This window comes from Hemiscyllium ocellatum, chromosome 13 (genome assembly GCF_020745735.1).
Source record: "Hemiscyllium ocellatum isolate sHemOce1 chromosome 13, sHemOce1.pat.X.cur, whole genome shotgun sequence".
Taxonomy (NCBI): Eukaryota; Metazoa; Chordata; class Chondrichthyes; order Orectolobiformes; family Hemiscylliidae; genus Hemiscyllium; species Hemiscyllium ocellatum.
Window position 1 is genome coordinate 19,075,164 of NC_083413.1, and position 20,929 is coordinate 19,096,092.

Sequence of the window (20,929 nt, forward strand, 5' to 3'; positions counted from 1 at the left end):
TTCCCACGCACAAAGCCATGTTGACTATCCCGAATCAGTCCTTGCCTTCCAAATACATATACATCCTGTCCCTCAGGATTCCCTTCAACAACTTGCCCACCACCGAGGTCAGGCTCACCGGTCTATAGTTCCCTGGCTTGTCTTTACTGCCCTTCTTAAACAGTGGCATCACATTTCCCAACCTCTAGTCTTCTGGCACCTCACCTGTGACTATCGATGATACAAATATCTCAGCAAGAGATCCAGCAATCACTTCTCTAGCTTCCCACAGAGTCCTCGGGTACACCTGATCAGGTCCTGGGATTTATCCACCGTCACCCGTTTCAAGACATCCAGCGAAGTGTTGGTGTTCTGTCCCACTTGCTATTACTAGAGAAGAAACTGGGGGGGCCTGTCTGTTATTTTTTTCATCATCGTTAGCCATGGGTGAGGTTCCAGAAGACTGGACGGTAGTGAATTATGTGCCCTTATACTAGAAGGGCTACAAAGAAGTAACTTCCTCCTCTGTAATCTGGACATTTTGCAAGATGTCACCATCTATTTCCCGACAGTCTATATCTTCCATATCCTTTTCCACAGCAAATGGTGATGCAAAATACTCATTTAGTATCTCCCCCATTTTCTGTGGCTCCACACAAAGGCCACCTTGCTGATCTCCGAGGGGCCCTATTCTCTCCCTATTTACCCTTTTGTCCTTAATATATTTGTGAAACCCTTTGGATTCTCCTTAATTCTATTTGCCAAAGCTATCTCATGTCCCCTTTTTGTCTCCTGATTTCCCTCTTAAGTATACTCCTACTTCGTTTATAGTCTTCAAAGGATTCAGTCGATCTTTCCTGTCTATACCTTACATATGCTTCCTTCTTTTTCTTAACCAACCACTCAATTTCTTTAGTCAGCCAGCATTCCCCATACCTACCAGCCTTACCTTTCACCCTGACAGGGATAAACTTTTTCTCGATTCTCGTTATTGCATTTCTGAAGGCTTCCCATTTTCAAGCCGTCCCTTTACCTGCGAACATCTGCCTCCAATCAGCTTTCGAAAGTTCTTGCCTAATCCCGTCAAAATTGGCCTTTCTCCAATTTAGAACTTCAACTTTTAGATCTGGTCTATCCTTTCCCATCACTATTTTAAAACTAATAGAATGGTTATGTTGCAGTTATACAGGACGTTGGTGAGGCTGCATTTGGCGTCCTGTCTTCAGTTTTGGTCACCTTGCTACAGGAAAGATGTCATTAAACTAGAAACAGTACAGAAAATGTTGCCAGGACTCAAGGTCTGAATTATAGGTGAGTTTGGACAAGCTATGACTTCTTTCTTTAGAGCATAAGAGACTGAGGGGGGATCTTTTATAAGTGTATAAGATCATGAAAGGCATGGATAGGGTGAATGCACCTAGTCTTTTTTCCAGGGTTGGGGAATTGAGGACTAGTGGGCATCAGTTTAAGTTTACAGGGAAAAGAATAAAAGGGAACCTGACGGGCAATTATTTTACACGGAGTGTGGTTCGCATAAGGAATAAGCTGGCAGCAAAAGTCGTTGAGACAGGTACATTAACAACTTTTAAAATGCATTTAAATAAATACGTGAATAGGAAAGGTTTGGAAAGATGTGGGCCAAGTGCAGGGAAATAGAGTTAACGTTGATGGGCATTTTGGTAAGCATAGATCAGTTTGGACCGAAGGGCCTGTCTCCAGGCTATAGGAATCTATGATTCTATGAATCAATGAATGTCACGCGCAATTCAATTCCTTGATTTGATCTGTGATAGAGACAAGTATGAAGTTTAACAAATTCATATCTTCACTTGTTCAGAAATAGTAACAATATCATGGGTATCCATATTGGAAATTCATTAATCACTCAGATATAAATGTAGAGTGGGATACAAAGCAGCTGCATCAAGAGGCCTACTTGTTATTCAGAATTAAGCATTGCATTATCAAGTGTGAATGGTCACTTGAAACAGACAGGCAATTGCAATGCTGGTCAAGGAAACTGGCACAGGATGATATAGTGTTGAGGGTATATGAGACATGAGCGACACCACAGATGTCTCCAGATCCAGGAACTAAAGAGGAGCTGATGATGATTTGTAACCTTTAACTGTCGTGAATCCGAAGGAAGAGGAAGTGACAGACACTGGATGGGTTACAGTAAGGTGGATGTTGAATTGTTCATTGATGCTATAGGGAATGAGTAAAGCAACAGGTGGAAGCAACAATCCTTACGGCAAGCAACAATTATCACCATCTTGCAGGCACAGAAAATTACAGATCAACATCAAGCAGCATTAATTCAAGACTGTGTCATGTTTCTAGGAATTTAGCCACAATGAAAAACAACACTTCTGCCACCTCTATTTACAAAGAAAAAGAGTTGTGTCTACCGACACACAGTTCATGTTCACGAATTTTGGCTAAGTATGTTGAAACACCAACTTCTAATCTCTCTTGTTTTCAATTAAGGGAGAAAACTACGGGTGCAGTATATCCTCATCTGTATAAAAATCTGGTAATCTGGTAAATTAGTTGAGTAAAATGATTAAGTTATAATTGTGTCAGAGTCATAGAGATATACAGCATGGAAACAGACTCTTCAGTCCAATTCGTCCCTGTCAATCAGATACGCTAACCTAATTTAGTCCCATTTGTCAGCACTTGGTCCACATCCCTATCAACCCTTCCTGTTCATATACCCATCCAGGTGTCTTTTAAATGTTGTAATTGTACCAGCCTCTACCACTTCCTCTGGCAACTCGTTCCCCACACGCACCACCCTCTGTGTGAAAACGTGTCCCTTTGATCCGTTTTACATTTTTCCCCTCTTACCCTAAAACTATGCCCTCTAGTTCTGGACTCCCTCACCCAGGGAAAAGACCTTGTCTATTTATCCTACCCATGCCCCTCATGATTTTCTAAACCTCAATAAGGTCACCTGTCAGCCTCTGACATTCCAGTGAAAACAGCCACAGTCTATTCAACCTCTCCCTCTCACTCAAATCCTCCAACCGTGGCAACATCCTTCTTAATGGGTGGCACAGTGGTTAGCACTGCTGCCTTACAGCGCCAAAGACCCAGCTTCAATACCCACCTCAGGCAACTGTCTGTGTGGAGTTTACACATTCTTCCCTGTGTCTGCGTGGGTTTCCCCGGGAGCTCCGGTTTCCTCCCACAGTCCAAAAATGTGCAGGTTAGGTGAATTGGCCATGCTAAATTGCCTGTAGTGTTAGGTGAAGGGGTAAATGTAGGGGAATGGGTCTGGGTACATTGCTCTTTGGAGTGTCGGTGTGGACTTGTTGGGCTGAAGGGCCTGTTTCCACACTGTAAATAATCTAATCTAATTTTTTCAGGTTTCACAAAATCTTCCGATAGGAGGGAGCTCAGAATTGCACGCAATATTAATAAAGCAGTGAATTACAGCATTCCAGTAAGATATACAATACATATTAGCTGAAATGTATGTTTTATATCAATTAAATAAGCATAAAAAGCTGTTTAGTTTGCAAGTACAGATGATAGAAATGTCACCACAATGACAGCAAAAAGCCCATTATTCACGCGCTCTCTCAGCAAGGAATGTAAAATGAGTTCTGAAACAAACCAAATATCTACTTTTCAATACTGTCACCAAAATGGTGAACTCAAAGATTCCAGACCCTTCCACCATCACCTCCTCCCTCCAAAGACGCTCTCTATGTCAAAGTAACATATGGTATGCATGTGTTTTGTGAAATAGATGTGAATAATTTGTTTTGCACGTTGCAAACTGTCAAATTACAATGTAAGTGTGTGTTTTTTTGTTTCAACAAGGTTCAAATTGAAAGTACATGCAATGCAGACATTCAAGGAGTGGGAAAATAACTAAAAGTGACTATGATGCATGTTACAAAAAAAATTGTTTACTCAAGCTTTTAAACTCTAAATAAATGAACTTCAATGAAAGTGTATAAAAGTCAAAATTGTCAGCCTAACTTCAAAATTGCTCTTCCTCCTGGACATTGTGGCTTCATTCGACTGTGTAAAATGGGTGCTGGTAGAACATTCAGCTTTATTAATTGCTGTACGCATTTATTATTCATTATTGTTATGACAAAGACTTTACTGACTGAAATATCAGCATCTCACTGATGATCATTTTCAAAGTCTTATTTGGAACTCAGTGAGCCCATCATGTTCCTCTTTGTGTTGTTTTCTTTCTTCAACAGAATAATGTAACATTTTGGAGCAAAAATGCAAATAAGAACACCAAAGCTAGAGGCCAAAATAGCAAATACTTCAACCGCCACAGCATATTTCCCTGGTGAGCTTATGTACGCTGGAATGAAAGTTATCCAAACTGCGCAAAAGATAAGCATGCTAATTGTTATATGTTTAGCTTCATTGAAGTTGTCCGGAAGTTGTCGAGCTAGAAAAGCTACCGCAAAACACACGCAGGATAGAAATCCAATATAACCGAGTACACAATAGAAGGCTAACAAAGATCCTACATTGCATTCAAACACGATTATCTCGCTAGAGTGACTAGTGTTTTTCAATGGATAAGGTGGAAATACAATTAACCAGGTAGTACATATTACACATTGCACCAGCGTAAGGATGTAAACCATCAGCCGTTGCTGTCTTGGTCCAAACCACTGCATCATATTATCGCTTGGAAGTGTTGCTTTGAACGCCATCACCACGACAATTGTTTTGCTCAATACACAAGAAATGCAAAGAACAAAACTAACAGCAAACGCTACTTGGCAGAGCATACAAGACCAAACTAATGGTTCTCCTATGAATATAATTGAAGACAGAAAACAGAGTGTCAGGGCAAAAAGAAGCAGGAAGCTTAACTCAGAGTTATTAGCTTTAACAATTGGAGTGTGTCTATAGATGTAGAATATTACGAACACACCAACAGTGGTGCAGGCTCCTAACAGTGCCAGTGTCACCAGAATTATTCCTATTATATCGAAAAATGACAGAAAATCGATTTCCTTTGGAACACACTGATCCCGTCTTTCATTAGACTTGAATTCCAATGGGCATTTTATACAATGAACAGAATCTAAAAAGCAACACAAGACTTGGTCATGATACACAGAACCTTAATGCCTGTGAAATGCAGGCATCAAGTTTAAGTAACAATGCCTTTGACAGTGATGTTTGCTTACCAGTTGTGTTACTAATTTCACTTTGAGCACATTTTATGCAATCAAAACAGCAAATGGGTTGCCATTTTCTTCCTGCTTTCCGTGTTCCTTGATGGCAGCTTTCAGAGCAAACAGCTTTTGGAACCTGATTATGAATATGAATACAACGTTGGAGAAATACTCATAATATACATGAGGCAAATCTACAATATTAAGTCTGGTGTACAGGACAAAAGCTGTTTCAGTTATATTTGCTGGGACTGTCCTTTTTAAAATAATGTTACAGCTTATGGCCTCATTTTAAAGCCGTGGTGAAGTTCTTGGTTTTGCAACAACAAATGAATTCCAAGACATTTTTAGTGAATTCAAATGCTTAATATTACATACTTGATGTGTTTTTGCAGTTGTTTCATTTATTACTGAAAAAGGAAACTGGAATGAATGAAATAAAATCAAATATATTTTGCAGTAAATTGCTAAAATGAAAATCATATTCAGAATAAAAATCATGAGGTGAACATATCTGCCAAGGCCAAAATTTATTGTCCATCTGTTAATGCCTTTGAGCCACCTTGCTGAACAGTTGCAATCCATTTCCTTGGTAGACTTACAATATCGTTAGGGAGGAGCTGAGACATATTTGCAAGTCAAGGTGGTGAGTGGCTCTTAGGAGAACTTGAAGGTAATGGTGTTCTCATTGACTTGTTACCAATGTATTTGTAGATGGAATGGGCATGATTTGGAAGGTGCTGCTTACATAGCATGGCTGAATTTCTGTAGACTATCCTGTAGATGCGGCTACAGAGCATCTGTGGTAGAGGAAATGAATGTTTGTGCATGTGGTGTCAATCAGGTAGGCTGCTTTTACCTGCATGGTGTCAAATTCTGTCAGAGTTATTGTAACTGCACAAATCGAAGCAAGTGGGAGGGGTAGATTCTTTACACAGCGGGTTGTGATTCATGGAATGCCCTGCCAGTAGCAGTGGTGAACTCTCCCTCTTTATGGTCATTTAAGCGGGCATTGGATAGGCATTTGGAAGTTATTGGGCTAGTTAGGTTAGGTAGGATTCGGTCGGCGCAACATTGAGGGCCGAAGGGCCTGTACTGCGCTGTATTTTTCTATGTTTTATGTTCTATGTTTATATCATAATCTTGACCTGTACACTATTGATGGTAGTTAAGATTTGGAGAACCAAGAGGTGAGTTAACTTTTGCAGATTTCCTAGTATCTGGCCTGCTTTGGTAGCCACATAACTTAGAATGATTAGTCTGGTTAATTTTGCCATACCAGGTATCCCCTGGGATGTTGATTGTGTTAAATTCAGTGACAGTGATGCTATTGAATATCTGGTGGACATGATGAGATCCTTTCTTGTTGGAGATAGCCATTGCTTGGCATTTGTATAGCACAACTGTGTTTTTCACGAAGATAAATATGAAACACCACTTCCCCTGACAAGGAACCTATGGTTCCATTGCTCTGAACTTCTTTTTCCAAACCTATTCAACCACTTTTCATATACGTTTAGATGTTTACATCTTTGTTCCAACACTAATTTGTTCATTTTGTGTAATTTAGGATACATTTACATTTCTAACTCTTGGACTTAAACTGTAATATCTTACATTTTTTGTCATTTCTAACTTTATCAGTAATATGGAAAGACATTCTGCTGTTTAAATGGGTGGAAATAAAATATTGCTCTGCTCTTTCATTCTGAGTTGATTCCACTAAACGACTTTTGAATTAAAATTGCTTGGCAAGTATTAATTTTACTCAACAACAGGAAGTAAGCAATAGCACCTATTTGATACAACAACCACCATTTTGCTTTTCCATTTCAGGAAAGGGAATTGAAATTAAATATCAGGCAGTTCATAAAAAAAGGATGGTTCTGCACAGATCTTACCGACTTCTGACCACCACTCCAAATAATTGCCTTTTCTGTTATTGAAAATTCCTCGCCAAAACGAGCTGATCCATCATAGTGTCCAACATTTACAATGTCAATGTCACCGATGGCATTTGGTTGCCAGTTTACAATGTCATATGTTGGGACAGGGTCTCCGTTTTCATCAAAATAAACCTTTTCACCAATCTTGGTTATAAAATGCGCTGTTCTCATGTAATATAGCAACTTTAAAAAAAAAATCGGAACATGTTTACGTTAATTGCAATAGTTCAACTGTGAGTTTGAGCACATTGGATATATATACATGAATTCAGTCATCAAACTACATTAAATGCTCCTTACCTGCCATGGTTGAAAATTTGAAAGATTTGCACAACTCCCATTTGGGAAAGGCCCTTCACCAGTTTTACATGACACCATACTATGGAGTGCATGAGCTATAGCATAAGTTGCTTTGTAAACATTGTAAGTGACTCTGTATTGCGTGACATCAGTAAACTCATTTTGGACAAACTGCAGATTTTCTCTTCCTGTGCATTCCTTTAGACCTGATTCATTTTGTCGAGAACCCGTTTTGTTTCCACCACTTAGATGGCAGCCGAAACAACTTTCCCAAAACTTTTTCACCAAGGGGTTACCTGGATACAAAGACGGATGAACTTTCATTAGGAACTCCCTCAACCCTGGTATGTCGACTTTGCGAATTGCGACTCCAATCGCACCAGAAGCAATCTTTTTACTTTCCTCCGGAGGAAGAATCAACGTGGAAATCCATGATTCACTTCCAATCCATTGTATGCCACTAACATTTTGTCTAATCATTTCTTTTAATAGAGTACGCATACTTGATTCACCCGCAAATGCAATGACAACTTTTGTAGTAGAGGTTTTTATGGTGTCAATTGTTTTCAGTAATTTCTCTCGAGTGTATTTTTTATGAAATGACTCGGAAAAAGCTATACAAATGCCTAGTTGTTGAACTGCCTCTTCAAATGCTTGCATTCCAAAGTTTCCATAGTCATTGTCAGTCTTAACTGTCCCAATCCAGGTCCATCCAAAATGTTTCACCAGCTGGGCTAATGCTCTAGCCTGATAGTAATCACTCGGTATTGTTCGAAAAAATGATGGATATTCCTTTCTGTTGCTAAGGCACGCACAAGTCGAAAAGTAGCTAACCTGTCACAAACAAAGCAAAAACATTTGTGTCATAATTTGTGCTTTTTCATCATATCAAGGCATAGATATTGGCAAAAAAGAACAAAGGTTCCAACTTGCATCATCAAGATCCATCTTAAATGCATAATAACTGACATATTTCATAATTTCAAAATGCCCCATTTAAATATTTTCTGCCAATGTTCATTCCAAGCACTGATTTTTCTTGATTCACCTTGTCCCAGTTGCAATCACATACAATGCCCATTCCTCACAAATTAACATGAAGAACATAGTCAAACATTCTCTCTCTTTCTCTATCTTTCGCTGCCTCCTTTTACAAGTTACTTGGGGTTAATTCTGCATTTTCTTAGTCTCTTTTGGAGGGTCACTGTTGATCTGACATTTTGTCCCTTTGCATTTAAGTCAATGGTAAAACAAGGTGTAGGATACATGGATCATTCTGCATGCTGTACATTACACAATTGCCCAAACATAGAATTCCTCTTCATCAAACCCTTTATATTTTTATCAGCATGCTCAACATTGCTTTTGAAGAATGCAACTTTAAAGAATTTTTCCCACTTCTGGCACCAAATTAAGCTCACTGCCTTTCAGTCATGAAATATATATGCCCCAGTGAGCCGAAACTGAAACATTGTGTTGTAGACTTATTTCACCTGATAATATAATGTCTGTGTTGTATAATTTATCCTTCTATTTATTGAGCTGTCTGCTGTTGGGCAGGCTTTCTGTAAATTTCACTCATATGCAATATTGTTTACCTACGGTTTACAACTACTTAATTTCAAAAGTTCAATGAATAACTATCTGTATTAACCCTTCATTCTCTGAATTTTGCAATGGAGTTGATTACTCATAATGTAATGTAAGCTATTTTTCTTAGTTTTTGTCTCTTGTAGAATATTTTTCTGTCTTTACTCAGATTAAGGTTGTCTTCGTCATAGCCTTAGAATCATGGTCATAGAGTCATACGGCACTGAAACAGATTCTTCAGTCCAAACAGTCCATGGCTAACATGATCCCAAACTGAACTAGTCTCACCTGCCCCCTCCTGGCCCATATCCCTCCAAACCTTTCCTATTCATTATCCTACCCAAATGTCTTTTAAACATTGTAATTGTACCCACATCCACTGTTTACTCTGGAATTTCATTTCATACGCAAGCTACCCTCTGTGAAAAAAAAAGTCCCCATGCCTCTTTTTAAAAGAATGTGCCCCTAATCTTGAAATTCCCCTATTCTCAGGAAAACAACCAACCACTAACCCAAAATTTATTCCTCATGGGATCATCAACTCCTATAAGGTCACCTCTCAGCCTTCTAAGTTCCAGTGAAAATATTCCCAGCATATGCAGCCTTTCTTTATTACTCAATCCTTCCGTATTAACCAATTCTGGTTACTCTCTTCTGAACTCTCTCCATGTTAATAACAATCTTTCCATAATTGAGCGACCAGAACTGGTTCCAGAACTCCAGGAGCAATCGCACCAATGTCCTGTGCAACCTCAACATGCTTTTCCAACTTCTATACTCAGCTCCAGGGTGCTGAATTCACTCTGACATTCGCTAATTTTTGAAGTTACTGAATGAATTCTCATTGAAATCACTACAAACTGAATATGACTATTCCCAGAATCAGGTGCCAAGTTTAAGGAAAGGCTGAAGCGCGAGCCATTTCATTTTTGAAGACTGACATAGAATTTAATGATTAAATACAGTTGTACTCAAAATTTAATACAGTTACTCTCTCCACAGATGTGTTTGACCTGCCCAGTATTTTCAACATTATCTGTTCTTGCCTTGAATCATGGTTCAATTGCGAGAGCATATGAGGAAACACTGAAAACCTGAATCATGGGGTTCACTTAGCTGATGACCTGTTTTAATAAATGGGTTAATGTCTCAGTTAAGTTTTGAAAATCAAGTGATTTTACACTTAAGGAAGTCACTTACAATGGGTGGATTGATCACTTATAAATTAACATGGTTCATGATATGAACACATCAAGATATTGACAAACAAATGCAGTTAAGAAAAATTGCTTCTGGCTGTTGTGGCGCAGTGGTCAAGCCCCAACCTGTGAATAAAATGTCATTCTCATGTTGACTAGAGATTATGATATTATCAATGACAGGTTGATTGAAAATTAAGTGAATGTCTGGTAACATAGTTAGTTTTATTATTTAGGATGTGGTTCATTTAACAAATGGTGAATCTTTTAGAATGACCAATGACTGAAGGTGCAGATGTGCAAATGTCATCAGCATTTGGCCATGACAATCAGTGGAGATTAATTTCAAGGATACAAATGTAGGGAATCTAATCTAATCTAATCCAATTTGGAAAATAAAGATAGCCCCAGTAACAGTGACCATGAAGTTATGATTGTAGTAAAATAAAAGTTTCCAGCTGGTTCAGGAATATTTACACTGTATGTGATTCCATGCAATGTTCTGAAGAAGAATCACTGGACACAAAAGGTTAACATTAATTTCTCTCCACAGCTGCTGTCAAATCTGGTGAGATTTTCCAGCTGCATCTGTTTTTGTTCCATACAATGTGATTCACTCTTAATCTCCTTCACAGATGATCTTGGGAGCCATTTAACTCAAGGGCAACTGGGGACAAAATTGAAATATTGGTTTTGAGAGTGTAGCCCATATTTCAGAAAAGGATAAAACTTGATTAAAATTGTCAATTTTTGTAAACATTTTTGAACGTTTTCTTCCTCATCATTTACTTAAATCATTAAATGAGACTTGTGATGAAGTATCTTCGGAGAAGAAGGATCTTCGGAGAAGAAGGATTACAGCCAAGTTATAAAGCCAAAGAGCAATCAACAGATGGACCGTCTCACCATCCTGAATGAACATTCTAAAGGGGATGTAACTGATTATTTTAGTTTGTTTTAAATCATGAATAATCATTCCTACTTTTGTATAGATGATGGAATAACTGACACCTACAACATCATATTATATACTGTTGACACATATTTGTATAACCGCTTTATTAAACGTCATATCTTACCATAGGGATTCTGAAGGCACCGATAGATGGTGCTATTGCTAAAGACTGCGTAGATCCAGAATCAGCAACAATCGCAGAAGCAATGGAGGAGCTTTTACAGTGAACAGACGGCACACTTGCTTCAGGTTTGTTCAGTAATGCCAAAGCTGCTTTTAACGATAACTGGGTCAACTTACAAGAATCATAGATGCGGTATCCCAGCGTGACACCAGGAAGCAGAGTTGTATCATTATTTATTTCCTCAATTGCAAAAATCATCGCCAGTGCAAAACGAAAAGGTCTGAACTGAAATCTGCAGACAAGGTGAAGAAATAACATAGAAAATGACATTGACAGTTATATTAGGGGGCTCACCACTTAGCTGATTTAGCTATGATTCAGTGGTATCACCACTTTCTCTAAACAGGCAGTTGGTGGTCTACAACATAGACCTTGAGCACAAGAGCTTAATTGACATTAGATGAAGACCTGACAATTTGCCCAATTTCAAATAACACATGAAAGGGATCCCCGATCCCCCCTCTTCAATCCAATAAAAGCATTTCTAGGGAGATTAGGAGAGCTTTCACAGTGCCTTACCTGATAAGTATCTCTCCCTGGAAAATGCTAAAAGAGGTTTCTGAGTTTTGATTACAAGATTGATTGTGAGAGCTTGCACTGTGTATATTGATTGTAGTTTTACCAATCTTACAACATTGACTAGATTATAAAAGTACTTGATTGGTTATAAATAACTTTGGGATGGACCACAAAAATGAAGTGAACGATTTTCTTTACAGTTTTGAATTTTCAAATTAATTCAGTAAATGAAGCAGTATGAGGTCAGATGTTATCCATTTTACTAAACAAATTGGAGTGTTTGATGGCACCCACTAACCTGAGGCATTTTGCTGTCTCCGGATGATTGCTAAACGTGAAGTGCTGATGCTCAACGTGATAAGAATGCATGCCAAAAATTCCACCCAATGTGATATTTCCATCCTTCGAAAACCCCAGTAAATCAAACCTACCCCAACGTTTGCAAGCCTGCTCATTAGTAGACCATACTAAAGCAACGGCAGAATTCACCACTAAAAAGAACCAATAATGCATATTTGACAGGACAAGAAATTATCTTTGGCTTACAGAAGGATGACTAATTTTTATAAGCTCCAGATATTTCTGTGAAAATTGTCTTAATGAATGCTGAATCAATTTCCACCTCTGTTGAACATAAACAAATTAGTTTGATACTCTCTTAAGAAACCATGTTATCACTTTCCACAACATGCGAATCTCGAAGGAAATAATTACAAATGTATCCACCTGTGACCTTTCAATCCAATTGAGGCAGACGGTGGCACACTTACCAGAATGGCCATCTCAGAAGGAATGTGGGGTCAATTCGAGCCTCAGACAACTGCCCGACAAGTTTGCCATTCACCCAAAACTGTGTGGGTTTCCTCCAAGTACTCCAGTTTCCTCCCACAGTCCAAAGATGTGCGAGTCCAAGGATTCTCAGAACTCTGGTGTGGTCTTCCAGTGGAAAACTTGGAGATAGATTTTTCCAGAGTAATTCAAAACTGCAAAAGAAGAAGTCCAGTGCTGACATTTGCTAGCGATGAGAACAGTTTATTAATCTCCCTTCAGCTATTCTCCTATTATGCATGGCAATGTTACTTCATGTCAAATCATTTCTTGTTCCTCTCGCAAATGTGCAAAATGCCACTACTTCTGGATGTGAAAACTGCTCCCCTTATTTTAAATTACATAGTGAGGTAAAAGATTCAAACATCTGTATGGCAGGCTATAAAGAACAATCTGTTTAATGCTGCAACTATGCAGTGGATATGTGAGTGGCATGTTTCGCTGACAGCATTCAGCCCTCAGGCTTGACATGCCTTCTGGATGCAACACCATATCATCTTTGAATGCCAGAGCCCAATGACCACCATAACTGTAGTTTGATTGATAGGTATCAATTGCTGAAGAATCAGGACAGATTTAAGATCATTAATTGGGCTTATTAAGTCTACAGTTAGATATTTTCTTATCATTCTCTTAAGCGATATTAGAAGAGAGTAAATGGGACCACACTCAGATAAGTTCACCAATGTTACACAAGACCCACTGAAAAGTGCTTATTTCTGCTGCAAAAGCATTTTTTGATGATATCTGGGCTGCATGCAAAAGAAATATATGCAAGTATTGCCCTTTTTTTTAATTTGCCTATCCATAGTTCTGAATATGGTGACAATGCATCAATCAATCAGAATTAAGTGGCTTACTAATCTGCACTGTTGGAAGGAAACCTGTGGGTGTTGGTATTTCTATGCATCTGCTGTCTTTTCCCCTCGAGAGAGAAAGAGATGTTGTCGAAGGAGCAATGGTGCTACTATGCATCTTGGAGAGAGTGTAACTATTCCTCTTGTGCACCAGTGATAAAGTAACTGCATGCTGAATGTGGTGGGCGGGGTACCAATCAAGTTGACTGCTTGTCTGTGGTCATGGCCAAATGGTTAAGGTGCTCGATAAGAAATCATTTTGGATATCCCTGCATAGAATGAAATCTTGCTGATTGCATTTCTCATCCTGCCTTCTTTTACTGTCTCTATAAATGTTAGCAATGTTTAGCTGTTCACCAATGCATTTTTTGCTTCAACAACAAAGAAGGGCTGAAGTTTGCACTGTTTCCAAACCACCATAATTCATCGCAACTCTGTTCAAGCTTGAAAATAGGGAGTTTTGTTATCTGAAATTATTCCAAATTGATTCCAATTGAGTTATAACTTTGAGTTATAAAGTTAAATGAGAAAAAGTATAACATAGCAAAGATAAGTGGGAAAACAGAGGACTGGGAAGCTTTTAAAGAACAACAGAGGATTACTAAGAAGGAAATACGCAGAGGAAAAATGAGGTATGAAGGTAAACTGGCCAATAATATAAAGGAGGATAGTAAAAGCTTTTTCAAGTATGTGCAAGACAAAAAAAATGGTTAGGACTAAAATTGGGCCCTTGAAGACAGAAACAGGGGAATATATTATGGGGAACAAAGAAATGGCAGAAGAATTGAATTGGTACTTCAGATCTGTGTTCACTGGGAAGACACAAGCAATCTCCCTGAGGTAACAGTGACTGAAGGACCTGAACTTAAGGGAATCTATATTTGCCAGGATTTGGTGTTGGAGAGACCGTTAGGTCTGAAGGTTGATAAGTCCCCGGGGCCTGATGGTCTACATCCCAGGGTACTGAAGGAGGTGGCTCAGGAAATCATGGATGCGTTGGTGATTATTTTCCAGAATTCGATAGATTCGGGATCGGTACCTGAGGATTGGAGAGTGGCTAATGTTATACCACTTTTTAAGAAAGGTGAGAGAGAGAAAGCAGGAAATTATAGACCAGTTAGTCTGACCTCAGTGGTGGAAAAGATGCTGGAGTCTATTATAAAGGATGAGATTACGGCACATCTGGTTAGTAGTAACAGGATAGAACAGAGTCAGCATGGATTTATGAAGGGGAATCATGCTTGACTAATCTTCTGGAGTTTTTTGAGGATGTAACTCTGAAGATGGACAAGGGAGATCCAGTATATGTAGTGTACCTGGACTTTCAGAAAGCTTTTGATAAAGTTCCACATAGGAGGTTAGTGAGTAAACATAGGGCGCATGGTATTGGGGACAAAGTACTAGATTGGATTGAAAATTGGTTGGCTGACAGGAAACAAAGGGAAGTGATAAACGGCTCCATTTCGGAATGGCAGGCAGTGACCTGTGGGGTCCGTGCTGGGACCGCAGCCTTTTACAATATATGTTAATGATATAGAAGATGGTATTAATAGTAACATTAGCAAATTTGCTGATGATACAAAGCTGGGTTGCAGGGTGAAATGTGATGAGGATGTTAGGAGATTACAGGGTGACCTGAACAAGTTAGGTGAGTGGGCAGATGCATGGCAGATGCAGTTTAATGTGGATAAATGTATGGTTATCCACTTTGGTGGCAAGAACAGGAAGGCAGATTACTACCTCAATGGAATTAATTTAGGTAAAGGGGCAATACAAAGAGATCTGGGTGTTCTTGTACACCAGTCAATGAAGGCAAGCATGCAGGTACAGCAGGTAGTGAAGAAGGCAAATAGCATGCTGGCCTTCATAACAAGAGGGATTGAGTATAGAAGCAAAGAGGTGCTTCTGCAGCTATACAGGGCCCTGGTGAGACCACACCTGGAGTACTGTGTGCAGTTCTGGTCGCCAAATTTGACGAAAAACATTCTGGCTATTGAGGGAGTGCAGCGTAGGTTCACGAGGTCAATTCCTGGAATGGAGGGATTACCTTACACTGAAAGACTAAAGCGACTGGGCTTGTATACCCTTGAGTTTAGAAGACTGAGAGGGGATATGATTGAGACATATAAGATTATGAAAGGATTGGACACTCTGGCAGCAGGAAACATGTTTCCGCTGATGGGTGAGTGCCGAACCAGAGGACTCAGCTTAAAAATACGGGGTAGACCATTTACGACAGAGATGAGGAGAAATTTCTTCACCCAGAGAGTGGTGGCTGTGTGGAATGCTCTGCCCCAGAGGGCAGTGGAGGCCCAGTCTCTGGATTCATTTAAGAAAGAGTTGGATAGAGCTCTCAAAGATAGTGGAATCAGGGTTATGGAGATAAGGCAGAAAGCGGATACTGATTAGGAATGATCAGCCATGATCATATTGAATGGTGGTGCAGGCTCGAAGGGCTGAATGGCCTACTCCTGCACTTATTGTCTATTGTCTATCGAGTTCAAGCAAGCTGCTTTGTCCTGGATTGTGTCAAAAGATTTGAGTGTTTCTGGAGAAGTATTAATCCAATCAAGTGGAGAATATGACATGACATTCCTGGTTATGACTTATAGCTAGTGGATAGCTGTTGCCCAGAGGTAGTGTGTTACTTACTGCAGAACTCCTAGCTTCTGACCTGCTCGTGCGGTCACATTACTGATATGCCGAGCTCATTTTGGTTTCTGGTCAATGGTATGCTGTAGGCTATTGATTGTGGGGGATAGATTCTGCAATGGTAAAGCCATTGAGTGACAAAGAAAACAGATAGGATTACTTCTTGATACAGATGGCAGTTTTCTTGGACTTACGTGGCATTGATGTTATTTGTCGCTTATCAGCCTAAGTCCATTGCAGCAATAGAAGTGGTGACAGCACGAATCAGGGGCTGCCGGGAAGATACATTCTCCTGTTAAATACTTACCTCGAGAATAGGTGGAGCGAAGTCTCAACAGGAGTGAACGCGGATGCTGGGATTCTAGGTTTGTGAAGTTATATATTCTGGCTGTGGCTGAACCCGGGATCCAACATATGTAGTTTCTCCTGCCTGTCCTCGTCCTCTAACTATAAACAAGACCCAGTGTGTTGATAAGGGAAGGTGTTTATTTGTGTATTCAATCTCTCTTGGTAACTTAGAGCAGAAAGGATGGAGGTGAGGGCAGTTGCATGCTCCTCTTGCAGGATGTGGGACAAAGAGTCATGACTCGGGTCCCTGCTGACTTCGCCTGTAAGAAGGGCACCCAAGTCCAGCACTTCACAAACTGCGTTAGGGAATTGGAGCTGGAACTGGATGAACATTGGATCATTTGGGAGGCTGAAAGGGTGATAGAGAGCAGTTTTAGGAAGACCATCACACGTCAGTTACAGGATCAAAGTAGCTGGGTGACCATCAGGAGAGGGAAAGGGAATAGGCAGACAGTGCAGGACCCCCTGTGCCCATCCACCTCAACAATAAGTATACTGTTTTAGGTACCACTGGCCGGGACGACCCACCTGGGGAAAGCCTCAGTGGACAGGTCTCTGGCACTGAGCCTGGCTCTGTGGCTCAGCAGGGAAGGAGGGGAGGAGGGAAGGAGAATAAGAGAGTGATAGTGATACAAGATTCAATGGTGAGTGCAACAGACAGGAGATTCTGTGATCCCGAATAAGACTCCCAGATGGTATGCTGCCTCCGGGGTGTCAGGTTCAGGGATGTCTTGGATCAAGTCTATAGGATTCTTGAGGGGATGGGAAAGCAACCAGAAGTCATGGAACACATCGATACCAATCACATAATTCAGAAAGGATGAAAGCCTGATAAATGAATCTGGAGAGTTAGGTTGGAAGCTAAAAGGCAGAAGGAGGGGAGTAGTAATCTCAGGATTGCTACCATTGCCACAGACTCATGAGCCTAAGAGCAGAGAGCGAATGCAGCTGAACACGTGGCTGCAGGATTGTTGTAGAAGGGAGGGCTTCAGATATGTGCATCATTTGGATTCCTTCTATGAAAATTAGGATCTGTACACAAACGATGGGTTGGACCTGAACTAGCGGAGCTCCTATATCCAGGGTAGGAGGTTTGCTAGACCTCTTTGGGAGGGTTTAAATGCGTTTGGTAAAGGGTTAGGAACCAGAGCCACAGATCTGAGGATGGAGTACCTACTGAACAGCCAGATACAGCATGAAGAGAGTCTATGAGGACAGATAAACAGTTTATAAGGCAAAGTTGTAGTCAGGGTGATGGGTTGAAGTGTGTCTATTTTAATGCAAGAAGTATCAGGAATAAGGATGATGAACTTAGAGCATGGATCAGTACTTGGAACTATGATTTTATGCCATTATAGTGACTTGGATAATCACAAGGGAATGAATGGTTATTGGATGTTCCATGGTTTAGATGTTTCAAAAAGAATAGGGAGCAAGGTAAAAGAGGTGGGGGATGGCAGGGATATTATCACAGCTACAGGAAGGGAGGTCGGCAAGGGAGGGTTTGTCTACTGAGTCAGAATGACTGTCAGAAAGAAGCAGTTGTTTAAGTGGGACTTTTCTACAGACCTCCCAATAGTAACAGAGACATGGAGAAGCAGATTTGGAGGCAGGTTTTGGAAAGGTGCAGAAGTAACAGGAATGTTGTCCTGGCTGACTTTAATTCTCTAATATTGATTGGAAACTCCTTAGTTCAAATAATTTGGATGGAGCAGTTTTTTAAGGCGTGTCCAGGAAGGATTCCTTACTCAATATATAGATAGGCCACCTAGAAAGGAGGTCATATTGTATTTGGTGCTTGGCAATGAACCAGGCCAGGCGTCAGATCTTTCAATGGGAGACCATTTCTGTAATAGTGACCACCATTGCCTGACCTTTGCTATAGTCACGGAGAGGGAGAGCAGCAGACAGTATGAGAAAGCATTTAATTGGGGGAGGGGGAATCACAATGCTATTAGGTAGGAACTGGGGCACCTAAGTTGGGAACAGATGTTCTCAGGAACATGCATGACAGAAATGTGGAGATTGTTGAGGGGAGCACTTGTTGATAGTGTTGGATTTGTTTGTCCCACTGAGGCAAGAAAGGGATGGTAGGGTGGAGGAAACTTGGATGACAAGGGATGTGGAAAATCTAGTCTAGAGGAAGAAGGAAGCTTACTTAAGGATGAGGAAGCAAGGATCAGAAAGGGTTTGAGAGTTACACCGGTAGCCAGGAAAGAACTGAAGAATGGTCTTCAGAGAGCTATAATTGGACATGGAAAAACTTTATCAGGTAGGATTAACGAAAACTCGAAATCATTCTACACTTATGTGAAGAATAAGAAGATAGCCAGAGTGAGGGAAGGGCCATTCAGGGATAGTGGAGAGAACTTGTGTCTGGACCTTGAGGAGGTAGAGGAGGTCCTTAATGAAAACCTTGTCTCTGTATTCACTACTGAAAGGGACCTTGTTGTTTATAAAGACAGCATGAAATAGGCTGATAAACTTGAACAGATGGATGTTAAGAAGGAGGATGTGCTGAAAATTTTGAAGAACATAAGGATAGACCAGACAGGATTTATTCAAGGTTTATTGAAGTGGTGATGATCTTTGTGTCCTCACTGTCACTGTATTAGTGCCAGATGACTGGAGGGTGGTAAATGTTATTCCGTTGTTAAAGGAAGGGAATAGGGATAGTCCTGGGAATTACAAACCAGTCAGTCTTATGTCTGTGGTGGGCAAATTATTGGAGAGCATTCTGAGAGACAGAATTAATGACTAATTGGAAAACCATTGTTTGATTAAAAGTATCATGGCTTTGTGAGGGACAGGTCATGCCTCACAAGCCTTATTGAATTCTTTGAGAATGTGACAAAACACATTGATGAAGTTAGAGCAGTGGATGTGGTGTACATGGAATTTAACATGGTGTTTGATGTTTCCCTGTGGGAGGCTCATTCAGAAACTAAGGAGGCATTGGATACAGGGAAATTTAGCTGTCTGGATACAAAATTGGCTAGCCCTTGGAAGACAGAGGGTGGTAGTAGATAGAATGCATTCAGCCTGGAGCTCGATGACCAGTGGTGTGCCACAGGGATCTTTTCTGGAACCTCTGCCTTTTGTGATTTTTTTTTCTAAATGACTTGAATGAGGAAGTGGAAGGGGTTAGTAAGTTTACCAATGACACAAAGCTTTGTGGAGTGGTGGACATTGTAGGTTGCAGTAGGATATTGACGGATGCAGAACTGGGATGATAAGTGGCATTTCATTAGCAGGGGATTGAGTTTAAGAGCCACAAGATTATGCTGCAATTCTACTGCGCCCTGGTTAGACTACACTTGGAATATTGTGTTCCATTTCAGTTGCCTCATTGTAGCAAGGATGTGGAAGCTTTAGAGAGGACACAGAGGAGATTTACCATGGTGCTGCCTGGACTGCAGGGCATGCCTTATGAAGAAATATTGAGAGAGCTAAACCATTACTTATTGGAGTGAAGAAGGATAAAAGGCGATTTGCTAGAGGTGCACAAGATGATGAGAGACATGGATAAGGTGAATAGTCAGAGACTTTTTCCAAGGGAAGAAATGAGTAACACAAGGGGGCATAATTTTAACGCAATTAGTGGAAGATTTAGGGGAGAAAGTCAGTTGTTTACACAGAGAGTAGTGGGTGCATGGAATGCACTGCCAGTGGTGGTAGGAGAGTCAGATACATTATGGACATTTAAGTGACTCTTGAATAGGCACATGGATGATATTAAAATGAAGGGGATGTTGATTAGTTTGATCTTAGAGTAGGATAAAAGGTTAGCACAACATCAATGACTGAAGGGCCTGTATTGTTCCATGCACTATGTCTGTGTTCTGTGTTCTTCATGTTGTTCAGGTCTTGCTGCATTTCACCTTGAGGTGTTTTAGTGTCTGATGAGTTGCATACAGTGCTATGCTTTGTGCAATCATCAGAGAACGCTCCCACTTCTGGACTTCTTATGGAGGAATGGTAAATGGTAAAGTAAGTGAGGATGATTGGGTCAAGGACACAACCCAATGCAATTTCTGCTCTGATCTCCTGATATCTAACACTGCAATTATCTTCATTTGTAATACATAATACATCAAGCATGGAGAAATCTCCTACCGATTCACATTGATTTTAATTTTATTAGGGCTCCTGGATGCCAATCATGGACAGTTGCTGCCTTGATGTCAGTGACAGTGACAGAACATGGGAATGGGAATAGCTGGAAAGAATTCTAGGAGTCGGTGCAAACAGGATGAGTGGAATGTCCTTCCTCTGTGCTATAAAATTCTAGGGTGCTATGATTCTGTAATTTTAACATTGTAACTTTGCCTGTAAACCCAAGCTGCTATTTTTTTATGTTATATTCCCCAATATCTAGCCCAGTAATCTCAATATCATTCT

At 40.2% G+C, this 20,929-nt stretch overlaps 1 protein-coding gene across 1 annotated transcript; it reads right to left on the reverse strand.

Moving 5' to 3' along the window:
- Positions 1-4,148: 4,148 nt before the first annotated feature.
- LOC132821452 (extracellular calcium-sensing receptor-like) lies at positions 4,149-11,552 on the reverse strand. Its single transcript, XM_060834038.1, has 5 exons — positions 11,265-11,552; positions 7,397-8,230; positions 7,052-7,279; positions 5,163-5,286; positions 4,149-5,056 (listed from the first exon to the last, which is right to left on the reverse strand). The coding sequence occupies exons 1-5, from the start codon at positions 11,520-11,522 to the stop codon at positions 4,149-4,151; spliced, it is 2,352 nt and encodes a 783-aa protein (XP_060690021.1). The 5' UTR covers positions 11,523-11,552.
- Positions 11,553-20,929: the final 9,377 nt, after the last annotated feature.

What these genes read in the sequence shown, in the direction of transcription:
- LOC132821452 (XM_060834038.1), bottom strand. Translation starts at nt 11,522, where the DNA reads ATGATTTTTGCAATTGAGGAAATAAATAATGATACAACTCTGCTTCCT. An exon ending in GTGCCTTCAGAATCCCTATG is followed by an intron (nt 8,231 to 11,264) that starts GTAAGATATGAC and finishes TGTTTGTGACAG; the next exon opens with GTTAGCTACTTTTCGACTTG. An exon ending in CAAATTTTCAACCATGGCAG is followed by an intron (nt 7,280 to 7,396) that starts GTAAGGAGCATT and finishes TTTTTTTTAAAG; the next exon opens with TTGCTATATTACATGAGAAC.